General features: G+C 41.7%; 2 protein-coding genes across 2 annotated transcripts in view; one reads left to right on the forward strand and one right to left on the reverse strand.

Annotated features, from left to right (window-relative positions):
* The window catches only part of Trappc3l (trafficking protein particle complex subunit 3L), a 45,466-nt gene extending 43,955 nt beyond the window's left edge, over positions 1-1,511 (reverse strand). The window contains exon 1 of the mRNA XM_075959226.1: positions 1,373-1,511. Within this exon, the coding sequence (XP_075815341.1) occupies positions 1,373-1,414 (42 nt within the window). The 5' untranslated portion in view covers positions 1,415-1,511. The remainder of the gene's footprint in view (positions 1-1,372) is intronic.
* Positions 1,512-7,651: 6,140 nt separating this feature from the next.
* On the forward strand, positions 7,652-11,163 carry Calhm4 (calcium homeostasis modulator family member 4). The gene is made up of 2 exons (XM_075959227.1): positions 7,652-8,212; positions 10,153-11,163. The coding sequence occupies exons 1-2, from the start codon at positions 7,652-7,654 to the stop codon at positions 10,537-10,539; spliced, it is 948 nt and encodes a 315-aa protein (XP_075815342.1). The 3' UTR covers positions 10,540-11,163.
* Positions 11,164-11,833: the final 670 nt, after the last annotated feature.

The following is an 11,833-nucleotide window of genomic DNA, read 5'->3' on the forward strand; positions in this document are numbered from 1 at the left end:
AGAAATAAACAAAAGAGAATGAGGGGTGACAGGGGGTAGGTAGGAAGGAGAGGAAGAGGGAGAAGAGAGAGAGAGAGAGGAAAGGGGAGAGGGAGAGGAAGAGAGAGGAAGACAAGGAATGTGTCACTACACTACACAAAGAATTTGTATGAAGAAGAGAGAAGAAATTGTCTCTCTCTCTCTCTCTCTCTCTCTCTCTCTCTCTCTCTCTCTCTCTCCCTCTCCACCACCTGCCATGGGATATACTAATACATCTCGAAACATGTTAAATTCCATCTGAGTTTCAAATATACTATCCATAAAGGTCCATTTCTGCATCCTGCTTCATGACCAGAGGTTACACTGTGAACGACATATCTAGCGTTCTCTGTAAGTCTACGAAGCCATACTACAGATCCCAAGATAGCAACCGGAATTTCTTTAAAACAATAAAAAACCACTTTCATATGAAAAATAGAACTCCTGTAATTTTTTCCCTGAGGTTTTGGGTGCACCCATATAAAAAGGCTTAAACTGTGGTGTGTGTGTGTGTGTGTGTGTGTGTGTGTGTGTGTGTAGTGATTTAGGCACAATATGAATTATGTGCTGTACGTTTTTGCCATCTGCTAGTTCAACAAAGTGGTTCAAGATTCCAGAATGCCAGACGAGGTATTCATGGGCATTTCCAACTGAGATGCACAGCAATTAGTCAATGCAGCCTTGAGAGCACAGGGCTGAAATCACCTACTTAACATTAAACGTCCACCAGTCCCTGTAATAACTAAAACAGCATTAATCATAACTCTAAGTTTTCCCACCTGTAATATCTGAATTAGTAAAGCTAAATGAAGAGGTTTATTTTAAAAAATGAATATTGCTTCAAATTAAATGTACCAAACCAAAACATTTTAGAAATGAATCAGTGTCAAAGTTATAGAAAGGACAATAACGCACACCAAATGCAAACATTTAAGAGTAGGTAACGTGTTTTTAATGACAATCTTTTGATTCCTAGTGTATCGATGCTCTTCTCCTATTTAATTTTACACATAATTGATTATACATTTCCTTTGCTATTTAATATAACATAAATGCAAATGATTGATGTTTTCACATTTTATCTTAGAAGCAAAAGGAATATTTGATGCCTGTATACAAGTCATCCATCAGAAAAGAAGATCCTAAAAATCTGTATAAAGAATTGATTATTCTGCTACACTATTAAAAGATACTTGTAACTCTTCCCAGAAGGTTCATTCACTTAACATCATCTTTGCTTCACTGAAATCTTCTACTTGTAGCATTATTTTCCAAAATTCATAAAACAAACCCAAAGGACACATATACTGGGAAGTAGAAGCAAAGCTATTTGAAAAAAAATAAAAAGTCTTACTATTTTTTGATATTCTGGTTTTTTGGGTGCAGGGCGAGACATCTCTCCTGGAAAGTAAAGAGTGATCTTCGGTTCTTTCCTTTGGTCTGTGACTTCAGTGTATATCAAAAGAGTGGTCCTCTCTTTCCTTTTGTCTTAGCAATTTCTTCCTGGCCTTGGTGCAGGAGCCTTCTCTCCTGCCTTTGCTCTTTGCTGAATGGAAGAGAAAAAAACAAGCAAACAAAAACCCCACCAAAATACATGAACAGCAGCACTGTCTTGTATCTCTGTAACCTGCTACTGATCAAGAAACAGCCTCACTTGTAATCCAGGCCCATAAAAGCTCACAGTGGGTGTGAAGTCAGAGCAAAAGCACCAAGACACTAAAAACTCTCTAGCCCCAGGGAGTTGATGAGTGGTGTTTTGTTCGAATGCCAAGGCATTGTTTTAAAATCACAAACAGAAATCTTTGCAATCCAAGACAGATTTAACGTTAGCATTATTCACTTGGTATTGATTGTTCTATGCGTTACAGAGATGGGATCAGCAATCTTCGGGCATGAAATCCTGAGTTTAAACCTCATCAACAAATGAGTTTTGCATTGTCCCCAGAGCACTTCCTGCCCCCATCATGTGTGTTTACAGCGTTGAAAAGGTAACTTTTCCTAACGGCAATCAGCAACTTTAAAGGAGGCATAAAGCTGATACTTTCTTACAGAGTTGTTGCTCAGAATGGGTGTTCTGTAGTTCAATAATGTATAAAGATTCTGGCAGAGAGAGCAAGCCCTTGGCTTTCTTTTGATAGTTCCTGAGCTATTGGAGGCTCTCTTTATTTATGCAAAAGTACACATATTTAAAGTTCAAATAAGAACCCTCATCGTGACAAATGCAGGCAGGGTGCGTGAGTCCAAAGCTGTTCCAGAAATAGACATGGAAACCTCGGTTGAGAAGGCGGCCTTCTGCTTCTTCCATCTTGAGACAATGAGCCCTCTTGGTTCCAGTGCACTCTTCCTGCAAGGTGAAGATGGGCGAGCACTTTGAAGAAGAGTGTGGCACAGTTGAAAGAGCCCAGGATGGTTGGCAAGGCTCCGATTTAGTTGCTGTTCTCCTGATTACTGGCTATGTGGCCTTGGACAAGCCACTTTATTGCTCCATGGCTCAGTTTCCACATCTGTGAAATGACAATGCTAATACCTACCTCACAGAATAATTTGGCTATCAAAGAGATGGCATGCACCGTAAAACATATTATAATGCACCGTATAAAAACTAATTACTGCAGGCTCTTCTTAGAGGTGAATATATGGGTTGGAATTCTACGCCATGTGAAGTAGCGCCACGCTGTTTATGGTCTGTAAAACCATGGTCTCAGGGAAATCAGTAATACTGGGCTTGGGGATTTGACAGCTTTCTTAGGGGCACACTAATAACTTACATTTACCACTTCACAGGTCACACCTTGGTTTTCGCTGTCATATCATTTTAATTCAACTACAGCTGGTGAAGTAGTCAGTATGACATTCATTGCGATTTTACAGGATAGGAGTATAAAAATAAAAAGATTGATAAAGCTCTCCAAAATGATCTGGAGAGTAGGGATCAGAGCTACATTTGCAGATTCCCAATTATCACACCCCCTTCCTTTGTCTATTGTACACATTTTAACATAGTCGATAAAACAAATTTTAGAACTAGGCGCTAAACCATGTGTGCACTTGACAGCCTGCTGCCAATGTAGAGATAATTTGGGCTTCAAAGGTAAGAGATTCCCGAGAGAAACAGGACAGGTCTATGCACTTGTAGTGGGAAAAGTGGCGCTGCAATTAGCAACCATATGTGACCATGGCTGTGTTGTGGGCATATCAAGACCACTACAAAGCTTGAGATGTCACTGACACCTTAGAAAAGGTGGCTTCTTCCTCCAGACTGACAAGGCTGTTTGCTAGCCCATGGCCCTCCAGGTCAGACTCAGGACCTGACTGAGGAAGGAGCTGAGTGCCTGGCAGGCACACAGTATACACCATGGGCAAACACAGCCATGGCTGCTGTCACCTGGTGATGGAGGAAGGTCATTGGTTAATTAATAAAAAAAACGGTTTGGCTATATATGTTTTGGGCTGAAGCAGCTAAAATGTCCCGGAATCTCTCAGACTCTATCTTCTTTTCCTTCTTAGTGGTTATCACTCTGTGGACTTTGGTATTTATCACTCCTATGCACGTTTTAAAGTTCCACATATGTTACTACCCATACAGAATAAGTAGTAGCGCTTGCAACTTTACATTGTAGCGGTGCCGTACAGCTCACACCTCATGGCCAGAACTTTTTCCTCAAGGTTGTTTGTTGACGTTTATCCACAGTGATACCTGCCGTTGTAGATGATTTATTTATACAGATTAACACCAGGTCAGAAAACTCTTCTATAAAGAACCAGAGAGTAAGTTAAGTTATGCAGTCATACAGGTTCTGTAATGATAACTCCATACTGCTGTGACGACAAAAGCAGCCATTCCCCAAGCAGACATGGCTATTTTCCAATAAAACTTTATTAATAAGCACTGACATTTGAACTTAGTTTAATTTTCATGTCACAGATTTTTTTCAACCATTTTAAAATGCAAAAGTCACTCTTAACTCCTAAGCCAGACAAAACAAGCAGTGACCAATTTAGCTCCTACACCGTCCTTTACTAACCCCGTCTCTGTGGTATATCATTGTCATGGCTTCTGAATCCATCTCCTTGTTATTGGATGCCAAGACCTAGAGTTCCTTGGTGACCCCTTGCTTCACCCACACAATTTAGAGGGAAAAGATTTGTGAGACTTACAAAATAAAATATTTATCCTCTGTTTTTAGGTCATAGAATGCCATGTATCTTTCACAATCTGACTTAGGCCAAACCTGCTAAATTTATTCTTTTTAATCTTTTAACTATTTTTGATTATTTGATCAACTCACTTGTTTAGTGTTACATTAAAAGTCTTTCTTTTTTATTATTGAAAGACCCTACAGACCCCCTCCTCAAAACCCGCAGCTAGCATGCTCCCGGGGGAACGTCCTGTTTGTTTTAAACAAATCTCCAGATCAGCAGCCAGCCTGCTCCCGTTAGAACATCCCAGGTGCCTGAGAGAGCAGGAGATAGAGATAGGAAGACTGTAAGGCAAGATGTCAATAAGATAGGATATCAACAAAGCAGGTTAGCTATAAGATAGGAACAGGATGACTGTTGCCAGGCATCCATGCTGAGAGAGGAAACCTTTCATGCCCCCCCCCCCCCCCGCCGCATTCCGATAACCACGCTTTTGCTTCTGAAAACTTGCTTCTTGCTGACACCCATGCTGAGAGGGGAAACCATTCATGCCCCCGCCTCATTCCGGTCGATCGATAACCACGCTTTTGCTTCTGTAAACTTGCTTTTTGCTCTTCCCTATAAAAAGCCCGCCCTCCAGTTGGCAGGTGCGCAAGTCCTCCGAAAGACTTGCTGCCCGCAGGTACCTGTGTTTACTCAATAAACCTCTTGCTAATTGCATCCTGTGGCCTGGTCTCGGAGTGTCCTGGTTCTGGGGTCTTCATCAGAGAGGAAAGGTCCTCTCTGAGGGTCTTTCATTTGGTGCATTGGCCGGGAATTGAAGACCTCCACCCAGGAGCTACTGACCCACCACCGGGAGGTAAGCTGGCCAGCACCGATTTGTTAGTCTGTGTCTGTGTCATTTGTGTTCTTTGTTAAGCTCTGTACGCTCAGATCTGAGTGCTCTGAATCTGGCGAGGTAGAAAGGAACTGACGAGTTCGGACTTTCCCTCGCAGCCTTGGAAGACGTTCCAGGGGCGTCTGGAGCCTTCGGGGCTCAACCCGTGTCGGAAAGATACGTGGATCTGGTTGGAGAAGGGAGGTCCGGACTCCCATAGTCTCTGTCTGAAATTTTGCTTTCGGCATTACGCCGAAACCGCGCAGGTGCATCTCACTTGTTTAGTGTTACATTAAAAGTCTTTCTTTTTTATTAGGCCAGATCTTCCTTTCATATCATTTAGAGTGATGCGATCATGGATGTACACATTGACATTTTCCTATCTTTGTGATGTATTGTTTTAATGATGATGGAGCATGCAGTTAGCCAGTCTTGCTGTCTCCTGATTCTGTTACTCCCAGTGACCCGTGATCCCATGTCTTTGCTTTCACGCTTTGTGTGTGGTCGTTTGGGGAGTGTCACTTGTAAGCAGCACAGCGTGGGCAGGTTTAAACTAGTTCTGATGTGGTGGATAAAGACATGTCCCAGGCTACCTGGGTCCTAGTCTTCACTCCTCCATTCATCTGTGTGTGGTGCTAGGCAAGTTCTTTAATCTTGTCATATCTCAACACTGGACTGTTGAGGAGATTCAGTGTTCTTGACACAATGCCTCGCAGAGAGTAGGCAGTCATGGATAGCTATTGAAAATATTTTATTGTTATTATTGATGCACCTGGTCTCATTTATACTGTGGTTTTGTCTTTTCTCATTATCATTCTTTTGTCTTTGCTTACTCTCTCCTTTCCTATAAAGATTTTCCTTTTATTCCCTCTATGTTTTAAGTGGTCTAAAGATGGTATATCTAGTCTTTCAGTGATCACAATTTAAATGTTTATGGTTGATTAAGACATATTTGATACATAGTTTGATAAGTACAGAGATCATTTTTAGTCAGTGTAGTTAACATTGCTATCACCCTGTCCTATGTTTATCTATTTGGTATCCATTAATTATAGGACCAAATAATAAGCTATTTGTATTTCCCCAGTGAGCCAGAGGTCAAATGCCAGAGCCATTACCTTATCGAATGCTCACAAATTGAATTAATATTCTCCTGCCCTAATCAACCCTTGCCAGGCTGCAGATATATAAGGATAATCTCTACACCCCAAAGTCAATAGATTTGTTTAAAAACCAAGCTTAAGTATTCCCTGCCCTGCCTTATCTTCCCCACAGATACTCTAGTAAAGGTTGTGGTCTAGGCTTTCTCTTCCTTCTCCCACCTTCTGACCTAGGCTGCTACTTCCTGGTGTGACCTTGTTTGGAATTCCCTGGCCTACTTTCTTGGGAAAAGAAAAAGTCTTTTGATAGTGTTGGCATTTCTTCTACAAATCCGAACACTGAGGTAGAAATGTATACTTCCCAAAGGTTTTCTCGTGGCTCTTCACCTCTCTTCATATTCCTCCTTCTCCACTCTCGCAACAACACATGTCCACTTTCTGTTGGTATACATTTGTATTTCTAGAGTTCATTTTCTTGGTCTTTAGAGACAGAGTCTCTCCCGTAGTCCTGGCTGTGCTGGAACTTACTACAAAGACCAGGCTGGGTTTGAACTCAGAGTTCTGCCTGCCTCTGCCTCCCAAGTACTGGAATTCAAGCCCTGTGGCTCGGGCCTAATTATATTTTCTATGTCATGTGTCCTCGTATGCTTTTTTACTATATTGTTTATTCTGTATTGCACCTCGAATTTCTCATTATACTGTCTCATTTTACTAAAGATATGCTTTACCACATCTACCCTAGAGTCTGAGAAAAAAAGATTTATAAATCCAACCAAACTCTGTCCAGTACCCTGTACGAAGAAATTGTATGGTAAATATTTCCTAATTAAATAGCACAAACAGCTTACATGTTTGGTCATTATATTCTTATTTAAAACTATACAACTATTACAAATAATCACATTTTCATACAAGCAAAGGATATCATCAAAATAAGTTTGCAATTTAACTTTTAAATCACCATATGGCAACATTCTGTCGACAAACATATTTGTTTAGGAGAGGTTTTGTTATGCCTCGCCCCCTTTCTTTTAGACAACATTTTGGGACCACCTTGAAATTTTGGATTTCTCTAATATTTGTTAGTTTCTGTTTCTCTGTGTTTTGTGATGCTTTGGCAATAGAATCTGTCACTGCCTTAAGAGTGCCTCTGTTTCGCTTCCTAGGCTGTGTTGACTGATGTTTAACATTTTGTGTTTTACAAAGTGCTGCATAGCAAGATGGAGGGTGTCAGTCTGGCAAGTGTGCCGTGGTCGTCCATGAAGGGACGTTGCAAAGTTCTCTTTTCCCACAGAACTCAGGTCCCTCCTCTTTCTCACAGCTACTATCTGGTATGAATTTATTAGCTCGGGATTTACAAAGAACATGAGAAGAGTCTACGGATCCTTTAAACACATCAGGATGATGGGTCACTTGACACAACCAGTCAAACCAGTGTAATCCTATAAAATGGTCCCAGCTGGTGGAGTCCAGAGATCAGAAAGGGCCACCAGCTAGCTGGGTCAGAGCTTCCGCCATGAGCCCAAGTCTCAATTGTCTTCTCTCGTCCCTACAGAGAAGCGGAACGTGCACCAATTCTTTGATTGCGGTCTTGACTATTTGTGTGCAGCAACTGTTCTCCTCTTACACATTCAGTTGTCCCTGTCAAGCCGGAAAGAACTTCTACTACGGTTCGGCTTTCCTCCTGGTTCCTGCCTTGATCCTTCTGATTGCCGGCTATGCTCTCAGAGGCCAGATGTGGACGGTCGCCAGCGAATACTGCTGCTGCAGCTGTACCCCTCCGTACCGGAGAAGCAGCCCGCTCGAGAGGAGGCTGGCCTGCCTCATGTTCTTCAACATCACTGGGAGGGCGCTGGTTGCTCCACTGACGTGGCTGACAGTGACCCTGATGACAGGCACCTACTATGAATGTGCGGCAAGTGAGTATGCCTCTGTGGACCAGTACCCAATGTTCGCTAATGTCACTGCCAGCAAACGGGAAGAGATCCTAGCTGGGTTTCCATGCTACACGTCTGCTCCTTCTGATGTGATGCCAGTAAGAGACGAAGTGGCTCTTCTCCACAGATACCAGTCACAAGTGAGTTTATGACTTCCTTTTCTGTGGTACTATCTCAAACCTATTATGGTTCCTATGAAGGTATCCCGTGTCTGCTGTTTCTCCTGTTATCTGATTACACAGCACATGCTAGATCCCATGCAACTGAATGAATCCCACTCGGCAGCTGCACACAGAGTTAAGCTGCTGGAAGTCAGTAGGCCAGCTTCTCTCCTATTGCTTTATCACTCATGACTGGCACGTTGTTTATTAAGTTGTACCAACTTTCCTCAGCTGTGAAAGAAAGCTAATAATAGAATATGCCACCTAAATGGTTGTGAATAAGAAAATTAACTAACACATTTAAAGAGCTCATGACTGTGTCCAGTTCGTTAAAATAATGAATGTTAGAATTATTATATTATCAGAATAGTGCCGTATTACTAAATCTCATTTTTCTGTTTTTTTTTACATTTGTGTTCTTCTATATTTAAAATCTCTTCTGAAATTTCTAAAATTGAGGAAGCTCAATTATAGTTTTAAAATGTCCAATGGTGGCTCTAAATATAATGTTCATGAACAAATTAGTGGCGGCAGAGAGTGGGATGGGCTAGGAGGAAGACATGAGCCTGGAATACTTTTAGGTTCAATTTCAGAAGTGCAATTTTTCATTTTGGCAAGAAAAAGTCATCAGTTTCTCTAGGGGCTGAGTTAAAACATATTTTCAAGGCACTGAAATATCATAAAAGCTTCATCTATCTTAAGGTACTAATTGCAAAGACTTCCCTGGCTTTTGACCTGCTCTCCTTCAGTTATTTTGATACTGTTCTGTTAGAAAAATTACTACCAAGACACAGAATCCTGAAATACTGCAATAATATTCGAATGGAGAAAAAGAAAAGAAAATTTTCACTAAGATATACTCTGTCACAATTGATTTTGGGGTTTTCTTTAGTGTTGTTTGTTTATTTCATTCTGACTAGTCATAAAACCAGCTCAGCCAGAAGAGCTTGGGAAAGCTTGTAGGAGAAAGACATTTGTAATGCCCACCTGTGACTGTGTACTGTTAGCATGCCTAAAAGTCTGTCTTCACTTTACCTTCCAGTTGCCAAATATTTCTTAAAGAATGGTACAGAAGGGAACAAAATGATTCTAAGACAAAAAGAAAAAAGAAAGAAAGGAAAAAGTCAGATACTGCCAGTGCCAGTGGTGGTACACTGCCTTTAATCCTAGCACTTGGGAGGCAGAGGCAGGGGGATTGCAGTGAGTTCGAGGTCAGTCTGATCTACAGATCTAGTTTCAGGACAGCTAGGGCTTTACACAGAGAAACCCTGTCTCAAAAATAAATAAATAAATAATAATAATAAATATAAAAATAAAAAGCAGATACTAAGTAGTCACAAATAAAGCTAGTTTATCTAAACAAAGAAAACAATAAGGAACTTTAAGGGAGAGCCTATAGTTGTTTCCTGACTTTTTTGACTGCAAAGATAAGAAGAATGCAGGGAGATAAGTCTATGAGTGCTTGGGAGCAGGTCGTTGAGGACAGCTTGGGAGGCTGCCATTAGTGCCTCTGACAGCATCATTATCTAATACTAATTAAGCCCCCAACAAACGTGTAGGTCTGTACCTAATGATTGAGAAGCGAAATTGGGTCCTAGCAAAAGACAAGGCTTTAGCATTTTATATAAGGTTGATTGGTGGTTTATAGCGTCTATCACTTCAAGGGCAGTACTTAGAACCCATCCCACATGAAAAGGTCACATTCCTCTGCCATATGAAGGCGGCACTGTCCTCCCATCACAGCTATTTCCTCATCAAATGACCATCACTATATATTATATATTAAAAACTGGAAGGAAAGACCCACATTTTAGTTCTGAGGTTTGTAGGACTCCCTCGTACCGTGACTGCTTCTGGAATATGTGATGTATTGATGGATGCTTGTGCCTACTAATTATCTTCCTACTAATTATGCGTAGATGCTGGGCTGGATTTTGATCATTTTGGCAACCATTGCTTTTCTGGTCTCCAAATGTCTGGGAAGATGCTGCTCTCCCCTCACCTCTATGCAGCATCACTACTGGTCCAACCACCTCCAGAGTGAGAGGGCGCTCTTTGAACAAGCCGCCGAGGAACACTCACGACTTCTCATCAGACATCGCATCAAGAAAGTGTTTGGTTTCATTCCTGGGAGTGAAGACATCAAACATATTCGCATTCCTTCGTGCCAGGACTGGAGAGATATTTCCATACCCAATATTCTATGTGTGGGTGACACCACACAGGGTCCCTATAGCTTCCTCGGAGAAAGGGTGGTTGAGGAAAATGAGGAAGACAGACAAGAAGGTATTGAACTGAAGCCTTGATAGCTGCACCTTTCAAAGTTCAGGGCGCTTGATTTTCTGATGCTAAGGTTCCAGTGCAAACTCTTCCTTTTCTATCTCTCTGACACTATTTACAGAAGTCCACCCAACATCTTAATTCTAAAACCAATTTATAGAGAGACAACCTCCCATTCTTATGAAATATCAACATGGGGTCATGATGACTATTGCGTCATGTTGGTCCATTTTAAATGGGCACGGAATTTCAAGTCATGTCAAATAGGCATTTAGCTCTGTCAGTGGGTACCCGTGTGAAAATCAGTGCGAGTGGTATTTTGCCACACGCCCATATTAACGACCTCAGAGAGCTGTTGCGAAGATGGAAAGCGATTCAATGAACGCAAACCAAAATCGAGGTTCCTCCTTCCGCTCTGAATTCTGTCTTCTACCACTGTCTTTCCTCACTCTAGTCTTTGGTTTTCTCCATGTCTTCATTTAAATGAAACATTCTATTGCCTTCTTCTCTTTTCTCGAATCGGAATATGTAGCCTACTAGAGGGGAAGGTAGAATAAAATGGCCTCGGAGAACTCCTTAGCGCTCCAGATCCAGAGCATCCAATGCCGCTGTCCTCCGCAGGCCCCCGCCTCACAGGATCGCAACCCCAGAGAGACTCACGCATGTACACAACTCTAAAAATAAAGAAGTAGAGCCCGAGGAGGGCACCAGTTTTCCCTGCCAGGCGTTGCTAGCTGTAAGCTTTAACATCTGACTTAGTCTAGCATATCTTGATTAGGTTTGCTTCAGACCTGATTTCTGCTATGTTCGCTTAAGCACACGCGTCACCGGATCACGAAAAGATCTGAAAGCTTTGGTTTATTCTTGTCTTTAGTCAAAATGACTTTTGATTGCCAGAGAACCAACTGCCAAAGGTCAGCTTTACTCTCAAGGAGATCAAATAACTGGATTATTTAAAATGCCACCAGTTTCTTTCTTTCTTTCTTTCCTTTATTATTATTTTTTTCAGACAGGGTTTCTCTGTGTAACAGCCCTAGCAGTCTTGAAACTCACTTTGTAGACCAGGCTGGCCTTGAACTCAGACAATTGCCTGCCTCTGCCTCCTTAGTGCTGGGAACTGAAGCATGATTAATAAAAACTCAGAGAGTGAAATTGGGGTTCAACCTGAGGTCCAAAAAGCAAAGCAGCCAGCCACTGGCTTTTACTTCAACCTCAGTCTGAAAATGGTGGTCCTGCCTCCAGGAATCTTCGAGTGAGACTTTGACTGAGAGCTGTCTCCTCCCATTTTATAATCCTCTTCAGAGCTGGGATTAAAGACAT

This window comes from Microtus pennsylvanicus, chromosome 1 (assembly GCF_037038515.1).
Source record: "Microtus pennsylvanicus isolate mMicPen1 chromosome 1, mMicPen1.hap1, whole genome shotgun sequence".
NCBI classification, from domain to species: Eukaryota; Metazoa; Chordata; class Mammalia; order Rodentia; family Cricetidae; genus Microtus; species Microtus pennsylvanicus.